At 41.8% G+C, this 23,191-nt stretch overlaps 1 protein-coding gene across 1 annotated transcript in view; it reads left to right on the top strand.

Annotated features, from left to right (window-relative positions):
* Window positions 1-23,191, top strand: part of CFAP92 (cilia and flagella associated protein 92 (putative)) — a 60,123-nt gene that overhangs the window by 9,377 nt on the left and 27,555 nt on the right. The window contains exons 5-7 of the mRNA XM_056847086.1: window positions 754-994; window positions 12,552-12,727; window positions 17,639-17,806. Coding sequence (XP_056703064.1) covers window positions 754-994; window positions 12,552-12,727; window positions 17,639-17,806 — 585 coding nt within the window. The remainder of the gene's footprint in view (window positions 1-753; window positions 995-12,551; window positions 12,728-17,638; window positions 17,807-23,191) is intronic.

Below are 23,191 nucleotides of genomic sequence, written 5' to 3'. Positions count from 1 at the left end.
AGAGAGACTGTTGGCACAAGAAGTAAGTGGATGTGACTTTGCTCAGTCCACCCCCCCCATTGCAGCTGATTAGTTATTCATAAAAAGAGTAAGTTGAATCTTACAGGTTGTTGTATTACTAAATTGTAACTATGTGGTTCTGACAGGTACCTTGCCAGGTAGACTGAAAGGGCTCTTATCTAAATACTTGAATAGATAACAAACAATTTATGTAAGGGAAGAAACTGGCAATTTTCTGCTGTGTGGGGGGATACCCAGTAATCCCTGCCATGTCCCTTTAAGAGGCAATGCCAGGGCAGCAAATGGCCATTGGCTTCTGGGTGTAGCTGGATGGAAAGTGGAGGCAGGACCTGGATATGAGAGTAGCTGAGGCAGACTGGGAGGAGGAGCGCTTGTGAGAGGTCAGGGTTAACTACTGTATTAGGAGGCTTGTGTGACTGGCGGTGCTGCCTTTAAAAGGAGCCAGGGAGCAGGCTGAGGAAAAGTTTGCTGACGGCTTTCTGGAAGCAAAGCTGGGAAGAGGAGGAAGAATAAGGTGCCAGCTACTCCTTCCCCAATTCAGTCTGAGGCCTTGTAGGCCTGTCCTGCAACACAGCAAGAGGGAGGCAGACACACACTCATTGGCCACACATTTACCTTTTGTTTTGTTTTGCTGTGCTTGAGAGAATTTTGAAATAAACCTTGCAACTGTGATTCAAAAGGATTTTCTCAGATTCTTCTCTGCATATTTAAGCTCCCTTTAAATCTTGCCAGGTCGTAATGGAAACAAATGTCACTGCAATGTTTCCATCTTTCTTGTTGCCAGTCACTTTTATTTTGTTGCTCTTTGTAATGACAAAGAAATATGTATGAATATCAGGTGTCTGTCAGGTCTTATTTCAGCCACCAGCAAAGACCAGGTAGAAGAAAGTGAAGCTGTTGAAGTACTGACGTCTGCTGTTAGAATTGCTTCCTCACCATGTGTCTCAAAGTCTGAAGAGTTTCGTACTTTAAGGTAAGCTTCTCCACATCCATTGAGGTCATTTCTGCTTGTCCTGAGACATGGACAACTGAAGGCATCTGTTTCTTCAAGGAAGTGCCATGATTAAACTTTCTTCAGCAAGTTCTGACCTTTACATCAGTTGAAGTTGTTTCAAAGGAAATGCAACATCAGAATGCAAGGCCATTAATAAGCATGGGTGGCATATTTTGGGGGAAAGCTAATTTGTCTCTTGCACAATCACAGCCAAGTATTGGCAGATTTTGTCCCTTTTCTACTCATGGTATTTGTTTACAACATTTTTCGGTGAGCACATTAAGCTGTTGGATTTAGCTACTCTCTGATTAGGCTGGCTTGAGAGTACAAGGGTGGTGGTGTGTGTGTGGGGAGATTATGAATCAGCCAGTGTGTTAGAGAATGGAATTATTGGCCTTTTAGTAGAAATTGCATAGAATATAGGAGAAAAAAAGTAAAACAATATGTGAATCGTTGTGTCTAGATGATCTTTCCAGAAGGAAGACAGGAGGGACAGGAAATTTTCTTTGCATTTGATTTGTTGTTTTTCAAAGTCAGTTGTATCTTTTTTTGTAAGATTGTGATGTGTGTCTGACATCAGTAATTAAAAAGCACATTGCTAGTAGAACACAGTAAGTTCAGACTGTCTTTGACTAATCAGTTCTCCCTCTGGCTTTGATGTAGTCAATATGGAGTAATAGTTAAGAGTGTTGAACTAGGATCTGGTAGACCTGGGTTCAAATTCCCACTCTGCCATGGAAGCTCACTGGGTGACCTTGAGCCAGTCACCATCTCTCAGATTCACCGATCAGGCTGCCACACCGAGCTTGTTGCAGAAAAGATGGGATAAAAATGTACTATTTATATAGATCACTGCGTCATGAGGCATACTTTGCTGACATAAACCAGCCTGGCAGCTAAATACCCTGGTAGTGGATAACCCCTGCCCTCTTCTTTAGCACTTGGCTCCCTCTGCTTCTCACCCCTGCTGCTCTCATGGGTCTGGAAACCAGGGAGTGACTGAGGCTGCTAGTTGCCATTAGCATACCTTTCTTCTCTGCTGTGAAATACTAAGATGGTTGCTCTCAGGTCCTTTCTCCCTTCCTGTAGGCCCAACAGAGAGAGAAGGAAGCCAAAACAGGCTGAGCTTTTCTCTGTCTGATGATCTGTGACTTTCTTCTCCAGGAAGGAGACAGAGAAAGGCAGACACAACAGCCTTTAAATTAGCTTTTAAATTATTGCTGCTGCTAAATTACAGAGCCATTTAACATTTGTTACTTTCTCCCTTTGAACGTAATTATATAGTATTTTTCAAGTGACCTTTAATTTTTTTATATATGTAAACTAAGGAGATTGAACACCTTAAAATGCTGTCCATTTCAGGCGTGTTTCTGAACCTTAAATTATCGTTCTGTAATCATGGCTGTATATTTGTAGAACCAATTGTAGAACCAACTCACCATTGGGATATTGTAAATACGTGATCATAAACTCCCAATCTCTAGGAGGCTGTGCAAGGAGTACATGGCTGATTTTATTTCAAAGAATGTTTTGTGGGAATTGAGAGGCATTGGCCTTTTATGCATGGGTTGTTTCCATCACCACCAAGCCCCGGGTTCTTCAGCACTTTGTTTTCATTATGCATGTATTTTCCAATCTAAAGGCCTCATTCTCCCCTCACGTTTTCCTCGTGTTTTGTAGATGCTGTTTTACCCTGAGTTTAATATCTGCCTCGATCCCAAATCGAAAGCTGGTCCTGTGCATACTTGTCAATTTGGGGTTTTCTCCCTACACCCAGTCTCGCTTCTTCCTCCCACTTGTCTTTTCCCCTCATCCAACTTCTCCCTTGGAAGCTGGAATACTATGAGGCAGCTTATTAGTGTTGCTAGTTTTGGTCAATTTCAGATCTCAGCCTGATAAAACAGGTTTTTTTGTTTTGTTTGCTCTGAAATAATCACAAGTGACCTATGAGGCAGCTTATCCTATGAGGCAGCTTATTTGGTCAGTTTCACAGTGAGTGTTGGTCAGTTTCAGACCCCTGTGCAGAGTGATTTGAGAATTTGACTGCAAATACTGTGCATTGAGAGAGCAGCATATCCAACAGAAACAACCCGTGCATAAAATGCCATTCTGAAGGTCAGACTGATTTTTATATCTGTATCGACCTGCCACTTCATCTAGATATGTTGGCTGCAATCCAGAGGAGCTCTTAATGTGCATGCAAGAAGTTATGCACACACACCTGGGACTTTTGTAAAGATATATTTATTTATTCAAGTAAATCTCTCCCTCCCTCTCTGACCACTTATTAAGGTTAGGAAAGTTTAAATTGTAGCTTGAAAGCTTGACTGGGAAGGAGTTTCTCAATTGGAAAGTAACAGAGAAGTTTCTCTGTGTGTACAAGACAGTGGCTTGCGCCCATCAGGTGGAAGCAAGTCCTGGTGTATGTTTTGAAATAATGGGCTGGGTCCCACAGAACGTTTCACAAGTAGCCCTTGCACTAAGTCAACTTTACAGTATCCTATCCTACATTTCTATGTGCTCAAGACAGTATATTTCAGCACCTCCATCCTCCCCCCAATAATGACCTTCAATCAAATCATATTGCACTTCCAAATTGGACTACAATGAATGCATCAAATAGACTTCTGCACACAGAAACAGTGATCAGAAATGAAAAACCAACTCTTAGTGTGAGATGATCTACATTGTCAGATATGTCTGAAAAGTAGCCTATTCCAAGACCCATTCTTCCGGGCAAGTTAGAGACACCTCACGTTTTCCAAATAAGGGATATGGGCATACTGCACTGAACAATCCCAAACAAGATTCCGCCCCAGATATATAGGCCAGGTGTCTGGAGGCCATGGTGGAATGTTTGAAAAAGAGCTGGCTGAAGTTAAATCCGTCAAAGACGGAGGTCCTGTGGCTGTGTCGGGATGACCAGGTATTGGGGTGCCAGCTCCAAGCCCTTGATGGTCTGGCTCTAACACCAACACCAACCATCAAGAGTTTGGGCATGATCCTAGATGCCTCCCTTACTATGGAGGCACAGGCAATGGGCATAGATAGAATGTTTTTTTTCCATCTCCACTAAGCTAGGCAACTGGCACCCTACCTGTCTCGCCCTGACCTTGCCACAGTGATCCATGCAACTGTCATCTCCAGGTTAGACTACTATAACTCACTCTATGCAGGGCTACCCCTTGAGGCTGACCCAGAAACTCCAACTGGTCCAGAATGCAGTGGCGCGGGTCCTTATGGGGACCCCATGAAGAGCACACATTACACCTGTGCTCCGTCAGCTGCATTGGCTCCCAGTTGGATAATGAGTCAGGCTCAAGGTTTTGATGTTAACCTTCAAAGCCCTAAATGATCTGGGGCCATCAAATCTGCAGCACCATCTCTCCCAATATACCCCCCAGAGAACGTTACATTCAATGGGAAACAACTTGCTGGTGGTCTCCAGTATTTCTGGAATGGTCAGAGCAAAGCATGTTTGGAAAACATGGGGGTAAACTATAGAAAGAGGTGGAAAGAGAATGACTAGAGAATGACATGTGGATGTGCTGAAACAAAGCCTGCTCCAGTTTGAGAGCCAGGGTGGAACAAAATGCCGATGTGGAAGCAGCCAAAGTCAGGATTGAAGATAGGATTTTGGTCTCTTAAGACTACCACGTAACATAGTTCCCGCCATATATGGGGTTGGATCCAAACTTCCCCTCACAGAATGAGTTTCCAGAAGTAGATCTTCCATCCCTTCACTCAGCAGTCCTTTAAGTGTCCCAAATGCTGTAGTTGGGGTTCAGAGAACCATTCTGAACAAAATGTTGTGTGTCTGGGGGGCTGCAGCAAGCAGAGAGACTCAGCAGAAATCGCTCACCATCTCTTTTGGGTAAGTTCAAGCTTGTGTGGGACAGGGATGATTTTGCCTAATTTCTCCTTCTTCCTGCATCCTTCTGTACCACATAACATTTTGTCCAGGAGGGTCTCCTGAACCTCAGCAGCCAAATTTTAGGGGAAAGGGAAGTTATTATTGCTTCACTTTATTGGCTCTGCTTGTTGGAGCAGGGAAGTTGACAAGGCAGTGGTTTTGATTACTAGATGATAAGAAAGCATGCCTTTGGTGGCGTAGCTGGTTTCTCGCTGACTTCTGGTTCTGACCATTGCTCTTAGAAAAAGTTTGACACAGGGGCACTGTGATATCTACTGGCCTCGTAACCAGACATGAGTAAGAATTCCCTCCTGGCTGGGAAACATTTATAAACGGAAGTGAGTTGGTTCTCCCCCCCCTTCTCAGGCCATTGCTTTCCCTACATATTTGTTTGTTTGTTGGATTTCTATTCCGCTCATTCCTGACCAGGTCAGGCTCTGAGCGGCTCACAACCATTGCAATACAATTTAAAACAATAATTTAGAGATTAAAACTAAATCCATGTGAATAACGTATGAATAATGTAGGAATTTGTAGGCAAGTGAGATAGTTAGAATTTTTATGGGCTAGCGATCTACTTTTCTTAATTTTAAAAGTTAATGTTTTTAAAGTGATGTCTTCTATTAATCTAGGAAAAACAGTTTCCTGAAAAATACAGCATGCTAGAGATCAGAAGTGCATAACCTTTTAAATGTCTGTCCTGCTCCTCCACATGCAATTTTGTTATCTGTATCCCACCTGGAGAAGCGCAGAATTTGCCAGAAAGGGAACTTCCTTTTTGCCTCATTTTTTCTATACACAGCTATAGTGTACGTGGAGGAACTGGAGGTGGAGGGTGGGAAAGAATGGTCAGAGCCATACTATGTCATTTATTTTTCCTGTTCTGTTGGCTTCAGGAAAAATCTCAATAGGGTTGTAAACTCCCACAGATGGTCTTGCATCCTGTGTGTTCTTCCGGCTGCAATAGGCAAGGGGGGGGGGTTGTTTCTAAGAAACCCAACAATAAAATTCTGAATTGTAGTAGCCATGGAATACACATCTGTTATCTCCTTCCTCTAATCTCAACTCCTTGAGATTTTATTTTAATCACTTCATTCAGGCTTGCTGCAGGGGTAATTCATTCTCTGTCATTTATGCAAATGAAAACACCATAGTTGTTTCAGCTTTGAATGTTAATGATTTCTGTTTCCTCCCTGTGTAATGGTTCATGTCTACTATTCATATCACTTTTATATTTAAGATCCTGTGGTACTAGGACCTAGTCTGGCCATGTTTGTTTTGACATGCTTAACTGAATTCCTCCAATTTTGAAATCACCCAAACTACCACGGTGGTTAAAATTAATGGTTAGAGGTTAGAGTTAACTGCCTTAAACCAAATGAGAATAAATGGCATTTTTCACTATAATACCTTTTAATTGAGCTCCACTAGATGGATTTGTTTAGTCATGGGTAACTCTCCAAATGGTTACCTGCTTGTGTAAAGTGGCATCATGTAGGTTATCCGGGCTGTGTAACCGTGGTCTTGGTATTTTCTTTCCTGACGTTTTGCCAGCAGCTGTGGCAGGCATCTTCAGAGGAGTAACCCTGAAGGACAGTGTCTCTCAGTGTCAAGTGTGTAGGAAGAGTAATATATAGTCAGAAAGGGGTTGGGTTGAGCTGAATCATTGTCCTGCAAAAAAGTATCAAAGGTAATGTGCTAATCATTGTCCTGTAAGTATCAAGATAATGTGCTAATGAGGGTGTGGTATGTTAATATGGAACCATTGTATCTTGAAGTGATCTGTTAATGTGTGAAATCCAAAGCTAATCTGCATGGCTATTGTTGACTGTAGTCTTTGTTAGTCTGGAGGTTTTCAGGACAGGAAGCCAAGCCTTATTCATTCTTAAGAATGAATAACATTCTGACTATATATTACTCTTCCTACACACTTGACACTGAGAGACACTGTCCTTCAGTGTTACTCCTCTGAAGATGCCTGCCACAGCTGCTGGCGAAACATCAGGAAAGAAAATACCAAGACCACGGTTACACAGCCCGTATAACCTACAAGAACCAATGAACTCTGACCGTGAAAGCCTTCGACAATATTTTGGCATCATGTAGTCTGAGTGAATTACTAATAAACCTGGGAAACTCCACATCTTGAGGGTGTTCATGTGAGCATGTTCTTTCACATAGTTAGAGTCAGCCTGTATTGGGCATCTGCAGATCACAAAAGTGACTTAAGCACTCCGGTTTCTGATGGTTGTGTGTTACATATGTATTGGGCTATAGTTTTACTGAGTCAGGTTCAAATTGTTTCTTTCTTGATTCGAAGTTGTTCTCTGTGGAAGAGCGCTATTTGTAACCCAGTGAAAGTGGATGACATTACCTTTTTACAGATGTGAAAAGATTTGAAATTTGCAGCAGGATTGCCAGTAGAATACCACATCTCTTAATCTGTGACCTGTCACGATGGGTAGCCGTGTTAGTCTGTCACTAGCAGTAGAAAAGAACAAGAGTCCAGTAGCACCTTAAAGACTAACAAAATTTCTGGCAGGGTATGAGCTTTCATGAGCCATAGCTCACTTCTTCAGACACAACTAGACCTGTGTGACCTGTGTTGTTCATAATAATGTTGTTCACACAGGTATCATAAGGTCTTGTGTGAGTTTCTCTTCCCAGGGATATGCAAAGATAAGAAGTGTCAAAAGTCTCTTCTGTGATAGTTGACAGATCAAGGAAGATTTCAGAAGACTAGGAAATCTTAAAAAACATGGCAGTGTTAATTCACCCAAGGGCCCATTCACACATCATTTGAAGTGGCAATTATTAAGTGATAACCTTATCACTTGGGTAAACTTGCCAGTCATTAAGTCTATATTACTGCAAGGATCTGCCCATGGGGGAAATAGCTGTTTCACACTATCAAGCTATTGCAGTGGTAATTATCATGTGAGAAATTTGTTACAGTGAATTTCGTCATTGTATGAAATGTAACCCTTGAAGCAATTCTGAAAATTTAAGCTCTGAACCTAACTGCCTGATATTACAGAGGTTTAATTTGAATCAAGGTCTGCTGAATTCTTACTTCCAAGTAAATGTGCATAGTATTACAGCTCAAGATGGTTCGTTACAAATGCCTTTATAACAGGTGTAGCATTAGGTGCAGCTAAAGTATTCCAGTGATACTTTCCAACTGAAATCAGTAGTACTAAAAGTATTTGATTTTGATTGGGTCATACACATTGTGAATGGTTGTGAACAGAATCTGCATGTGTGTCAGTGATTCTTTACATGTTGGGGGGGGGGTGCTCCAGGATTGCACACACAGTCTTCATTTTCTGCATTCAGTAGACCTTTTGCATGAAGCCTAGTTATGTACAACTGTTAGTACATAAATCCCTCTCGGCACAATTGAAATTCTGATTGTACCAAGCTTCTTAATTGCCCAGAGACAACCCTCTGCTCATACAGTTGTACACATGTAGCCTTGATTCAGATACTTTACTGAACTCACAGAGGACAGTATATGCTGTCCTGCCCCTCCCCCTCGTTCACAATGTATTTATAATAGGGGTTATATCCATTTTCCAAAGAAGCGTATTTTGAGTGCACTTTGGCAGTCTTGAAGTCACTGTAAAAAGTATTGGCTATTAGCAGATTTATGGAGAACCCTGTTTCTTAGACCTGGCAGCTAGATTTTCATCTAGCTTCAGAAAATCATCCTTATCATTGTTTCATTTCACAGCCAGTTGAACCTGCACTATTTGAACATCTACTGTCAGAAAATGAATAGGGATTTAAAATTGTTTGGACTTACTGAAGGAACAGTTTGCTGGATTCCAGTCTTGGGTCACTGCTAGTCATCCTGATAAGCTACTCTTTTCTTCATTCATATTGGCTGCTCCACACATTGTGTGACACAATTATTAGCATGACTGACATTAATATAAATCAGTTTTTCTCGATTAGTTGATGTGCCATGTTCTGCAAAACCTCATTGCACTGGTCATTTTTCATCTATATTATACAGCCCTTCTATTTAATGTCATAAGCCGCTGCTCAGTGATGATTAATTACATAGTAAATTCTTGCCAATAAATAATATAGCTCCTAGCTCTCTTTTGCCAGAATCTTTAAAATAATCCTTTGCTTGTGGCAGCCACAAAATGTTAAAGTGATATTTAAAACTAAGCCTTCCTTTGCACGTACGACTTATTTCATAAATGAATCAAGAACCCAGCTTTTAAAAAAATACATGCTTTATTAATTTTTTCAGAAGATATGCATTTTCAAACGGCAAGGAAAGAGTTTCCTGAGTCATTTTTTGAATTTAACAACTTTGAACACAACAGCACCTTCTTTGGTTAGAGAAAGTAATCACCATGTGTTGTATCTCTTCACTACTTCACTAACAGTAATCAGTATCAGATAGTATCAGTGTAATAGTGACAGACTAGGGCAGCCCAATCTTAAAGGGGAGGGGGGCGAAAGGGGATAGGAGCCGGTGTGACTCTTCCACACCAGCATTAGTGACACTAAAGTGGCACAAAGGCCAGTGCAGGGGGCATTTATGCAGGCTTTGGGAAGTCGCATGGCGCCATTATCCCGGTGTAGGTGCTCGTGCTAGCGTCAAAGGGGACATTGCCGGTGGCGGAGCAGACTTTAGTCAGCTTCCTAAGCCCTTTCAGCCTGGGAATGCCCCTTTTTGCAGGAGTGGAGTGCATAAAGGCAAGCGTAGCCCCATGGAACTCTATGGAGAATTCCACTAGGTTTTCTTTAAATTTTCTTTTTCGGCCTGCAGCGCTTGGCAGCAAGCCACCCTGGAGGCAGCACAGCTGCGCTGACCTCGAGCACTCCTTAACGCCCTCCCCATTATGATTGGGTGATTAGTCCTTAATATGCTGTTCATTTTGATGTTTCCAGTAGTCTAGCATTCAAGGTCATCCTTGGCAAGATGATATATATTCAAGCTATTGTATTACAAAGTTACACTGGCGACTCCCAGTGGGTGCTAAAGAAGCATTGTTAAGTCTGTATGGGAGGGGAAAAAACCATTTGTTGAAAGTTGTCCTTGCTGTAGTTTAGTGTATACTAGGGGTGTGCACCAATTTATTCTGGTATTTTTTGAATTCCGGTTTAATAAACCTGAAAATTTTTGGAAAATCTGAAAAATTCCAAATCCCCATGCTGTTATAGGTTTTTTTCCCCTGGCTCTTTATGAATATCAGAATATTTTTGGATCTATTAAACCCTATGGGAAATCTTTGTGGGGCTCTGCCCCCCCGTTTTTTAAGCTAGAGCCACCAAATTTGCAGTGTACCCCATGTATTCTCCATTATTTCCAATTGAGAAAAAATGGGGCCCTATAAAATTGGACCCCCCAACCCAATCTTTACCTTAATTTTTTCTTAATCAAATTTATCTAGGGCTGTTTAATCTTGTTATTTAAAAGCCTTAACCAAATGCAGAAAACTGTGTCACGTTTGCTGTAATAGTGAAAAGTATTAAATGGTAGACTGGAAGCAGCTTGTGTTTAGTGATGCCATGAAATTTGAAAATTACAGACTTGTAATATGAATTTAGGTACGTAGAATGGTATGGTATGGCCTGATCTCGCTGGATCTGGGAACCTAAGTAGGGTTGGTACTTGGATGGCATACCACCAGGGAAGATTATGCAGAGAAAGGCAATGGCTTCTGCTTCTTACCTCTGCTTCTCACTTACCTTGAAAGCCGCTTGCTGGGGTAGCTATAAGTCGTTTGCAACTTGACAGCACGTTCATGCATATAATACGAATCTCCCTTATTCATAATACTTGTCCTTCTTTTGAGTCAGTTCTCTTGGTGGAAATTACTGTGTTCACAATTAAAAACTAGACGTATCTCAGGTTTATGTGCTGCTTTTGTACCTGGGTGACTACTGTAAATCAGTAGACAGTAGTGGTTTATGTGCAGGAGTTGACGAATACTTATTTGGCCTCAATAAAAGTGTCCGATTCCCCCTTGCTGAAATTGATTTGAGTTTTTTTGTAAATGAAATTATACATGCGGCCAGAGCTTCTGCTGCCTCTTTCATGAGGAGAACTGTGCTAGAGCATGGGGCGAGATTTGACAGTGACTCATGATATACCTGAAGAGAAAGAAAGCATTACGTAGGTACCCAGGCAGTGGGCTACTTTTCTCTGCTCCCACACTTCAATTCCTAAGGAGCAGTGTGAGAACATACAGATGCAAAAAATGTGAGCCAAATTAGAAGTCTTAATAAATCTAATTTAGATTTCATAGGTGCTAACTGAACACCTGAAGCTGCCTTATACTGAATCAGACTCTTGGTCCATCAAAGTCAGTATTGTCTGCTCAGACTGGCAGCGGCTCTCCAGGGTCTCAGGCAGAGGTCTTTCACATCACCTACTTCCTTTAACTGGAGATGCCGGGGATTGAACCTAGGACCTTCTGCACGCCAAACAGATGCTCTGCCACTGAGCCACAGCCCCTCCCAAGTGACCCAAGTGTAATTTTATGCTACTGGGAATCCACCCATCACTACCTGGGACATATAAGATCAGAGATTGACCCTATGCCAGTTTTTATTTCTGTTTTGAATTCCCAGGAACTCCTGCCCATCTGGAGGTAAAAAAAGAGAGAGAGAATGACAGCCATCTGTGTACAGTTACATCGTTGTATGGTTTCAGTGTAGAATTTGGTTAGCCTGCTTTTGTGTTTAAAGGTTAAAGGGGAAGCATCACAATGACAAATGAATTTCTCTCTAAAGCAATGGGCATATTTCTTTTATTATATTCTTTACAATGGAAAACAGCACAACTCTGCTTCCTCTTTGCTCAGCCACATTCCGCGTCTTGTTCAAATATTGTAACAACGGTCTGTGCCAGTTTTGCGAATGTGTGCTGTCAACTTATTTTGAGTTTGGTGTGATCTTCCTCCTCCAAGAGTTCAAATGCAATTCAGAATTTTTGTATAGTCTCAGGTGTTTATGGCCCTGTTAGGCATTGCTTTGATAATCTGGACTCCAACCAAAGCAAAGTTTAAGGGCGTATCACTGCATTTTCTCTCATGCATCCCTCATTACTCTTGCTAAGACATTCATCCCTTTTCTCTTGTTTCTTCCCATCCGTTTCCAACTAGATTGCAAGCTACTTATATATTTGTTGCATTTCTTGGTGTAGCATTAATAATTTCAGGATCCAAAGGCCCAAGAAATTAGTTCTGTGAACCCGTGGGAGCTTCAGACTTTGTCTTTGAACATCAGTCTCCTATCCCACTTTGAAAATTGCTTTTGAAACAGTTGATATGGAATGTGAGGGACCAGTTAAGAAAAAAAATGTAGTGTAGTGGTTCGATTAAGACCAAGGAGATCTGGGTTCAGATCTCTACACTGCCATGACCTTGGACCAGGCACCCTCCTTTAGCCTACCCTACTCGTAGGGTTGTTGTGAGGTTAAAGTGGGGGAGGGATGGAACTGTGGATGTCACCCTGAGGGATGAAAATGTATGGCAGAGATAGAGAGACTAGCCCTATATCATGGAGTCTAAGATGGTATTTGGATCCCTCTTGTAATGATATCCATCCATTCATCTTGAATAATAAATTTATTTTCAAATCTTGTCATTTTTATAGTCTCATTAGTATTTCTGGAAGCATACCCTCTTCTCTTCGAGAAAGAACTCTCCGGGAGGCTAAACAAATAAAGCAGAAATACAGTTCTACTAAAATATCTAAACAAACAAATTCACCAAAGTCTGATTTGAAGAAGAATGAAGAACAAGGATCCAAGAGGGACAAAAAAAATTCTCGTGAGTATAAAAATGATCAAACTGAAATATTTAAGACAGCAGGAACTTTAAAGTTTCCTTTAGTGGTGACGGAATTTTATGCAATATAGAGATATTGGGTCAGTTTATTAAAGGCTCTCTTCTGATTTAAGGCTTCCTCACAGAGCAGAACTGCAGGCATCTTTGTTCTCCCCTCTGTTCAGCTTTACTCAGTGTTCCAGTTGGGAATGTGGGTATGTGGGATGTTTTATCAATTCCTCAAGGTGGCAATGGACAACCAAAAATATGGTGCAGGACTCTTAGCACAGGTCTCAGTGAGCCTGTGAGAATCCCAGAGCTAAAAGGAACACCAGCAAGGCCTTAGGTTGGTTATCTATAAGTGTTAAAAGTAGCACTAGACCTACCAGAGAATGTTTCTTGAGGGTAGAAACAAATCCTAATTTTAATGAAGGCCAGTTACACAGGAGGATTCTGGAAGAGGGGCCCTTCCCAGAAACACCCCTCGAGGTAGAACTACCCCTCTTCTTAGGCCACTCACATAGATGGATGGAAAAGCTGGGATTAGGGGGTGTATAGAGTCTGGGCCTACAGTCCAGAAGGTAGGTGTGTTTCCTGTGCAAACTACATGGTTCAACTCTATAAGCTGGGTAACTTTGGGTAAGATCTCTCTCTGAGTGTACTGTGTTCAGCATGAACGAGATTCTGGAATAAAATACCAGAAGTACAGCTGGGCTCCTTTTGTATCCTCTGGGCAAAGACAAGTGCACTTTGAGTGAGTTCTTGGTTGCTGGTGACCGTTCTGTTGCTGTCTATTCAAAATTGCTTGTCATCTATAAACTTGGTTAATTAGGCAAATGTCAAAGTCGTCCGTGTTCAAATAGAGCCCGCAAAATTCCATTGCCTCTCGACAACCTGCAAGACATGATCAGTCTTGCAGACTTAGTGTTTGGGATAAGGCTTGAGTGACTTACCATACAGTTCCCCAAACCCTATTTCCAACAAGTTGATAAGGGCAGAATCAGTAATCTGTGACAGATGGTTCCAAATTTGTAACTAACCCCCAATATACAATTTTTGCATAAATTGTGCATATATAATGCTTAATTTACATATTCTGTTTGGACTGCAGTGTTTTGATTGGTCATGCAAGATTTAAGAGTTCTTTAGATTTCTTTTTAAAGCACCAGAGTAGGAAAGGAACAATGGACCTATAGGGCAAACATGGGTCATTAATTGTATAGATGTTTAAAAATGGGGGACATTAATAGAGCTGGGGAAGTTATGCCCCTGAACATAGAATCCCTGTCTAGTTTCAGAAGTTGCTTCTGCTTTCGCATTTTAAAGTTTCTAACCCTCATGTATATGTATTATTTTCTTTAGCTACATTTTAATCATATTATATATAATATATACATTTTAATCATATTAAATATGATTAAAATGTATATATTATATATAATATGATTAAAATGTAGCTAAAGAAAATAATACATATACATGAGGGTTAGAAACTTTAAAATTCAGAAGCAGCTTCTGAAACTGTATATAATTTCTTTCAAGGACATTTGTAAGTAACAGTGACATGGATATGAAACCTGGTTTAATCTGGAGACCTTTCCTTGTTATCTTATCATACAAAATTCGGTGTAATTTTTTTCTGTGTGCTTTTGCTGTAATTTCTGTCCTCTAAGGACACATTTCTTCCTTGTGGTTTCTGTCTTGGAAGTTGCTGCTGAAGCCTGCTGGTGGTAGTGTACTTCCTGTTGGGGAGATGAGACCTTTACTGTATTTGAAGCAAGGGAGGGGAGCATCAGGGTCTCTCTGGAGCCGGCTGCCATGCATACTGATTCGGAGCTGGCATCTCTGCCTGCCGTGAAGGAACAGTCCTCCTCGAGGAGCTTTGCTCGTTGCCATACTTGCCTTGCTTGTCTTGTAGCTCTGCTTCAGTGCCTCTTTCCCATGACTCTGGAGACCCATGACTTATGGGATCAGTTCCATTCACTGCAGCTTAATCTTCAAGCGGCTCTTTCCTTTACAGAGGAGGCAGTTGGAGCCTTTTCTTCTGTACACTCCTGATAAACGTTTACGTACTTAATAGGGAGTTTTGCTTGCTTGTTATAATTTAAGCCTGTTGAGTCGTGGTTGGATTCCTTCCTCATAAAGCCGCTTACTGTGCTGTACTTATTTTTCTTTTTTCATTTCTTTTTACAAAAGAATAGTGATAATTCATCAGATTTGTGAGCTAAACTAGCAGGAACAGATTAACTTTTTATTTCATTTAGGCCATACATGTACTTCTGAGTCTCCTTACCTTTTAATATAAATAACAAAGCACTTTTGGTATATGGAATGAGTTCCCTGGCATTTTGTATCAAGGGTTGTGAGTGACTGTCCCCATGACATTGGTAGTAAAGCCTTGGCAGTAAAGCAATACAGAAATGAGGCAAGAAATCCCACTTTCTCCAAAGAAAAGCTTTGCTCATTACAAGATTTCAAGAACTAGGCTTATATTTTGGCCATCATGGCCTCTAAGTAGGGGTATGGTACAGAGGGCTTATTCAGATGCATGCAGGGGGTTGAAGATATGCACCGTGGCATTTGACTTTTTAAACATCAATTCCTATTAAGACTGGGAGCATGGGTGACACTATTTATTCCTGTTCAGGGTCCCTAAGGTTGGTGGTTTGAGCTGGTAACTGGAGCCTGAAGTACTGCAAGCGGTAGAGGTACTGCTCTATTGACTACACGAAGTCAGAAGGCCAGTCTCTTGGTATTTATGCCAGGCCTACCCAATCCAAAAGCCTCATGTCACCTGCCAGTGGCTGTTGCAAGCATACCCCTGCAGCACCTGGAGAGGTTTCTGAGGTCTGCACGCACACAGTCTATGGTAGCTCACTAAATGAGGCCCCAATCTCTGGTCCAGAGTTTCTCACTTCAAGCCCCAGAATCCTTGGCAGCTCCTACAAACATGTACAATGAACCACAAAGGAGGCAATGCTTGGAACACCAAAGCCTCACCCCCTGGCTGGCCTCCCTTCCACTGCTGATATTTCATGAGATGCTGCCCGATAGTAAGTGCTAGAAACACTCGAAAAGAGAAATTAAAGCAGAGATTGTTGGGATGCTGATTTCTGTAACTGATAAAAATGGAGAGTTGCACGGTGTGATTGGAGATGTTTATTGAAAACCTTTATGTGCTGCCTTTCTACCCAGAAACAGTTCTCAAGGTGGAGAATGTCAAATCATTAAACACTTGAGAACATTAAAACAGTTTTTTATATACAATATTTGACAATACAATAATGGAAAAAAAAACACAACCAGGAAGGAGGCCCAATAAGAGTTTACTGGGGGGGGGGGGTATGTCAAATGAAACAAAAAAAGTCTTCACTTGCTGCTGGAAGACAGTGACAGAAGGATACAGACAAATCTCCCTGATGAGGGAGTTCCAAAGTTCGGGTGCCAAAACTGAGAAGGCCCTATCTCGGGTTGCCACCTGTCTTGCCTCAGGTGGTGCGTACACTCCGAAGTAAGGCCTATGAAGATGACTGGAGTGGTTGGGTAGGTTCATATGGGAGAAGGCAGTCCTTAAGGTGTGCTAGTCCCAAGCCATATAGGCCTTGAATTGGGCCTGGAAGCAAACTGGGAGCCTCTGTAGATGGAACAAGACTGGAATGATGTGGTCCTTGATTTTTATACTGCCCTGACTTAAGGTGAAAGGAAAAATAACATCTTTCTTATTTTCAAATTAGATCTGTTATAAAAATATTGTCAAAGGCTTTCACGGGCAGAGTTCATTGGTTCTTGTAGGTTATCCGGGTTGTGTGACCATGGTCTTGGTATAGATCTGTTATAGTTGCAATGATGCTTCATTCATCCCTTTTGCTCTTATAATTTGTACAGCTGTTGTTGTGAGGCTTCAGTAACCATGATAGACCAAAATGGACATGTTGCCTTCCTCTCAGACTGTACATTCAACCCCATTATCAGTCATGGGTGACGAATAATAATAATTAACCCACACAAACACAAATCGCATATTGTTAGACTAATGAAAAATATTTATGAAGATAATTTAGAAAGATTCAAACCCATGTAGCTTGTGAGTCTTGCTCCACTGGTCAGACAGAGGGGAAGGTGTTGGAGTTAATGAATCTCATGGTCTTCAAAGACAGTGGATAAATACAAAGTTCAATTGTTCTAGTTACCCTATCTTTATGTCTTGGGTGAACAGTATTGCTACACTCCTGAATAATTTTCTTCTCCCTTAGCAACTACAGAATTATGTTTGGAAGACAAAGTTAATGTTTACTTTTTGGGGTACCTTTACAAATGGGAAGCTCCTTAAACTATTCCCCCTCCAATTGTTGGAGCCACTCCGCTATCTGAGACAGCGTTCCATTATTCCAGGCAAATAGTTCCAATGTTCTCTAAAAGCTGTCTCATCATGAGAAAAGATGTGTCTGAGGCCTGGTCTAAACTCCTGCGAGAAGAGTAAATGCTCTGTCTGGGTATCTGTGACCATAGTTTTGCTTGTGGATCAATCTTCCCTTTTTTTGCTTGTCAGAAACAGACTGAGGGAAGAACACTCATTTCTTTCCCTACTGAAATGTGGGGAGGAGGATATTGCCAAAGGCAGAGGTTCTTCAAGTAGACATAGGAGTTAGCAGAAGAACATACTTTACACATGTATAACAGCCTTTAATTCACATGTGTTGGGTAATCTGGTAGGGATGCATCCCCTCTAGCTGGGATGGGTTGGTGCCTCTGTATCCCAAATGCTTTCCAGAATATTGGCCAGATGGTAATCATATGGCTCTCTAGAAGATCAAACAGTTGCTCTCTTAAACACGTTTAAACGATATTATTTGGGATTAGATAAATTTCAGTTACCTTTGCAAGGTTTTTTGAAAAAAATCTTTTTTTTTCTAGTAACCGTTCAATTTCCAGAAAACAAAGGTAGACGAAAAAGCCTTCACGTTCCTGCAGAAAAGAGACCTGGATCTCGTAAAACATCCCCTAAAGATTCTAGTGCACAAGCATATGCGAGGAAACATGGAATAGCATTCATACAGCTGGACCTCATGCCCCTCCTGTCAGGTATTTTTATTTTTTGTTCAGTATTGGATTAAAAAAAATGCTCTTCAGGTTTTTTTTAATTCTTCAGAAAGCAGAAGGGAAGTTATTGAAAACAATATTTTCTTTTGATGGATGAAAATGTCTGGTCACGAATTTTGACAGTGCAGGAAATATGTGACTGATCCCATCTAGTGTTTAACACAGATAGTCTTTGCTTTGTGTCAGGCTGATATCTTGCTGTCTTAAGGGTCTAAAGATTCTGGTGCTCAAAATATTGTCGAAGGCTTTCACAGTCAGCGTTCATTGGTTCTCGTAGGTTATCCGGGCTGTGTAACTGTGGTTTTGGTATTTTCTTTCTCCTCTGAAGATGCCGGCCACAGCTGCTGGTGAACGTCAGGAAAGAAAATACCAAGACCACGGTTACACAGCCCAGATAACCTACGAGAACCAATTCTGGTGCTGTTTAACAAATAGAACAAATATGTCAACAAAACATATTAGCTCCCAAAATGTTTACGTGGTGATTGCATACACCAGCTTATGTTAGTCATTTGCACATCAGCAACAAAGGATGGACTCTTTTTTAGCTTACAAAAGCTTTTATTTGGTTGTCATTTGATAGGGATTCCTACCACTGGTGAGTTACTGTTTGCAAGCTTTTAAACAGAAAAGGAGGCAGATGAATGATATGGGTTGGTCCCATTCTCTTTTGCAAGGCTTGGATACTTTTCTTCAGCGTGTGCTGCTCTCTAGTGTGAAACTGGTCCTCCGCTGATTAGGTTATTATTCTGGTGCTAGGCACTTTCTGCTCATTGAAAGGAGCTGGTCTTGGATGAGCAGAAGGCACCTAGCACAGAAAGAATGTGCTCCACAGTGGAGAACCACCTCTGCCAGTGATGCAGAAGCTAAGTATAGGATCAAAGTGATAGTCTACAGTCACATGATAACATGTGCAGAATATAGTTCCATGCGGAACCTCTGTTCTGAGCAGTGTGAGTGGAAGGAAATTTACTGCAATTAAGGAAGTCTGCCTAATGAAGTCTATCTTTGCCCACCATTCTTTAGATCTCTGGTGCAAATGAAAAGGTGAGTGGTTAATTTGGGGCTTGAGGGAAGAATGATGACCTTATATTTTATACATTACTGTCAAGAGGGTATCCATCTTGGAGGAATTTTCCAGCCCGAATTAGTTTCTGCCTCTCGCAGGTACAGACTGCAGTCCCATGTAACAGTCTCTCTCAAGGACATGCTCCTAGGCAGGCTTAATTGGAACATGCGCTTCAGCTGAGAATTTCACTTAGGAAGGGGGCAGTTCACTCATTCCCTGGAAGCTTCCATGAAGACAGCCCTATGATTGGTTGAGGGGGCTCAGGAGGTTAGAGCCAGCTTTATTCATAAGAGTAGCTAATGAGAAGAATAGCTTCTTCCTTCCCCCTCCTTGCTGCTAGAAAGGCACTTGTATTAAGCTCTGGAAACTTTACGCCTCAACTGTACGCTGTATTAGGACTTCAGTAAGTAGTCAGCAAGTTAACTTTGTTATTTTTCTATGTATCCTGTCATCACTGAACTGTAGGCCTTGTTTTAGTATCTTTTTTCTAATTTTCTCTAATAAAGCTCTTTTTAGCTTTTTATGATGTGAATTTACTGGTGCCAGACCCAGGTGAGCATGGTTACATCACCGAACAGCGGCTGGCCTTCCGCTATAATGACATTTTTCTCAGTTGCTGATCCTGCCAAAGCATCACATTGTTTGAATATATTGCTGACTGCCTCACTCCCATTCTCAGTATTTCTGAACCTGCATTCTGTACCAGCAGTGTGCCAGGTTCTGTACAGTATACAGAAGCGACATCATGCATATTCAGAGGTCCAAATGAGAAAGACAGGGCAAAGGTAAAGGCAGAGGTGATGTACTGGTAGGTGGTAAGGAAAGAGGTAGTCATTCAGGTGGCTATTTCCTAATGAGCAGATTTCTCTCTGGGATCCATGTGTAAAAGCAGTGAGCCATTGGCCCTCACTGTGAATGGGCCCCCACCAAGAAATCAGCCTGGAAAGCACATGAAAATCAGAGCACCAGAACTTTAAGAATAGGGTGACGAGTCATCACAGAAGTAAGGACTGTAATTAGGTGGGATAAAGTTGTAATTAGGTGGGATAAAGTTTATGGAGAGCCAGTGTGCTGTCGTGGTTAAGAGCAGTGGTTTGGAGAGGTGGAGTCTGATCTGGAGAACCGGGTTTGATTCCCCACTCCTCCACATGAGCGGCGGACCCTAATCTGGTGAATTGGATTTGTTTTCCCACTCCTACACACGAAGCCAGCTGGGTGACCTTGGGCTAGTTGCTCTCTCTCAGCCCCACCCACAGGGTGTCTGTTGTGGGGAGGGGAAGGGAAGGTGATTGTCAGCCAGTTTGATTCTCTCATAAGTGGTAGAGAAAGTCAGCATATAAAAACCAACTCTTCTTCTTCCTTTTCTTGATTGGATGGTGCCCTAGTGTGCAAAGTGGGGGACTGGATATAGAATGATGTGTGTAGTAAATGTTGAATAACATATCCACCCCACAGAGAAAATGTAAAGAAATGGGCCGGTTTGGTTCAAAATTTACATATCATTACTTCACATAAAGAAAGGCCCAAAGATTACCAAGGGAAATGTTAATTCTGGTTTTCCTTCTTTGCAACATTAACAGTCTTCAGTGTCAAACTCAAAACACAGTTTGTATCAGATCACCGGCACAATAAAGTGAAAAGAAAAGTTTTCATATTCTGAAGCTGTAGAGGAAAACATGAACATTAAAAAGAGGCTCACAGCACAGTGAAGGCCCTCTGGGCTTTCTTTTTTATGTGCATGTGACCGTACATTATAAGTTAATGAAACACCGGTATATGTTACAGCTGTTGATAGGTCACTCTGTCACTGCCACCCCCTCCACTCCCCCCTCCTGTTGAGAAATGAGGTGCCCCACCAGCCAATCGCCTGAGTCACAAGTGGCCTGTCTCAGGCAACTGGTTGTGGGATCTTTCATTTCCCAGCAAAAGGAGGGGATAGCTGAGGAGTGGCCAGATGGTGGCTGTAGCATATACCAGTAAGATGCACAGCTCTATCTACATCTGAAGGAGCACAATGGGCATTCATAGCATTGGGAGTTTAATGCACATCTGTTTTTACTTTGTGTTTTAATTGCCGTAAAACTAAGAGCAATTCTGTGCCATTTAATATACAGCAGATCTCTCTAGAGGGAAACACATACCTTAAAGTAAAAGTGTAGTGTATTTCCCCCCCCACACACACACCATGTGTATGAGAGCCAGCATGGTATGGTGGTTAAGAGTGGTGGTTCGGAGCGGTGGATTCTAATTTGGAGAACCGGGTTTGATTTCGCACTCCTCCACACGAGTGACGGACTCTAATCTGGTGAACCGGTTTGGTTTCCCCACTCCTCCACATGAAGCTAGCTGGGTGACCTTGGGCTAGTCACATTCTCTCAGCCTTACCCACATCACAGGATGCCTGTTGTGGGGAGGAGAAGAGAATGTGATTGTAAGGCTGTTTGATTCTTCCTTAAGTGGTGGAGAAAGTTGGCATATAAAAACCAATTTTTCTTCTTCATCCTCCTCCTCCTTTTTCATATAAGGTTGTCCAGTGCCACATTCACTTGTATAACTCTGCTTAGGGTGGCACTCTTAATATAGAAGTATTGCAGCCTTTGATAAAACTGCCTGCTGTGACATAGTTTAAAAGGGACGTTTTTGAAACTTCTTACAAAGCAAAAAGGTCAGAATTATATCTGCAGCAACATGTCATTCTCAGAGTTTGGACTCCTAACAATACAGGGGTTTGTTCTGTCTCGTTGCTGAGCTGTAGAAGTAATATTGTTTTCAGAGGTGTATCTGTCCCTTTTGACATCTTTGCTGAGCAAAGTGAGAGCTCCTGATAATTTCAGTTCTATTAGAAATGCAAGAGTACACAACAGCAGACCCTTGGGACTGCCGACAGCCTGGGCTGGTCCAGCTGACAGCTTGCATACAAATCTCTCCCCTGCATGTTTCCTGATGGTTCTCCTGTAATTGAAGCTAAGGCTTCAAGGGCATTGATACTAATTGAATGCCTGCCTGGCATATTCAGAGTTTTACTCAACTTTATTTGTACTTCATAACTTTGTTTAGCAACTCTATATTGCTGATGGCTTTTGAACGTTTTAAGTAATAGGCTGATTCTACTTTTTTCCTCCTCGTTGCATTTTGAATTAGTGAAGGCTTGTAAAAAGATGTGCTACAGTGAATACTAAAAATGTTCTCCTTGCCTGATTTTCACAAATGAAATTGGCACAGATTCATGCTGAAGTTTGTAAAAATCCTCTTTCACCTCCACTTCTTTTCAAGTGTTGGCTTTTGTGTTGCCCTGGTACTTGAGGAAGTTCTGCAGCTGATCTGAGGGCTCCCCCTGCTGGTGACCTACACCATGTCCTAGCCATATGATAATTTCTAAAACTGGCCCTTTGCCCTGGATCATCTCCTTTTGTATTCCAGTAGTTTCTGTCTGATGATTCAGTTCCCTCCAGATCCTTCATAGGAGGATGGACACTAAAGAGAGAGAGGAAAAGAGCAACATTTCTGGAATATAAGTTTTGGGAGTACTAGTTTTGGAACTCAAAGTGTTAATTTTAATAGGAAGGTATATGGAAGTCTGTCGTGAATGGATGGCCCAAACTAGCCTGGTATCATCAGATCCGGGAAGCTAAGCAGGGTTGGCCCTGGTTAGTACTTGGATGGGAGACTACTAAGAAAGTCCAGGGTTGCTATACAGAGGCAAGCAATGTCAATCCACCTTTGTATGTCTCTTGCCCTGAAAACCTTATGGAGGTGCCATAAATGGGCTGTGATTTGATGGCACTTCACACACACACACACACACACGTATGGAAGCCTTCATAGAGATTAGGCACATACATACCATCATCATTAGTAAAGCAAAAGTAGCAAAATAACAAAAGGAAAGACTTGGTTAAAAATTGAAGATAGATATGTCAAGAGGAGGTCATCTTGCATCAGAAGATAAAAGTTATGCCTGCAAAAAAGGATGTTGGAGCTCAAACTAGGTGTGTTTACAATAAAATATCCTGTAACATGAAGTTGGGGAAGGGGGACCTAGCATCATGGCTACTCTCCCTCCCCATTTGTGCTTTATCTGTAGAAGAAGAAGAAGAGTTGGTTTTTATATGCCAACTTTCTCTACCACTTAAGGCTTACAATCACCTTCCCTTCCCCTCCCCACACCAGACAGCCTGTGAGGTAGGTGAGGCTGAGAGAGCTCTAACAGGGCTGTAACTTGCCCAAGGTCACCCAGCTGGCTTCGTGTGTAGGAGTGGGGAAACAAATCCAGTTCACCAGATTAGCCCCCGTCACTC

This window comes from Euleptes europaea, chromosome 1 (genome assembly GCF_029931775.1).
Source record: "Euleptes europaea isolate rEulEur1 chromosome 1, rEulEur1.hap1, whole genome shotgun sequence".
NCBI classification, from domain to species: Eukaryota; Metazoa; Chordata; class Lepidosauria; order Squamata; family Sphaerodactylidae; genus Euleptes; species Euleptes europaea.
Note: the sequence above shows the minus strand (reverse complement) of the source record. Positions and strands in the feature narration are given on the sequence as shown.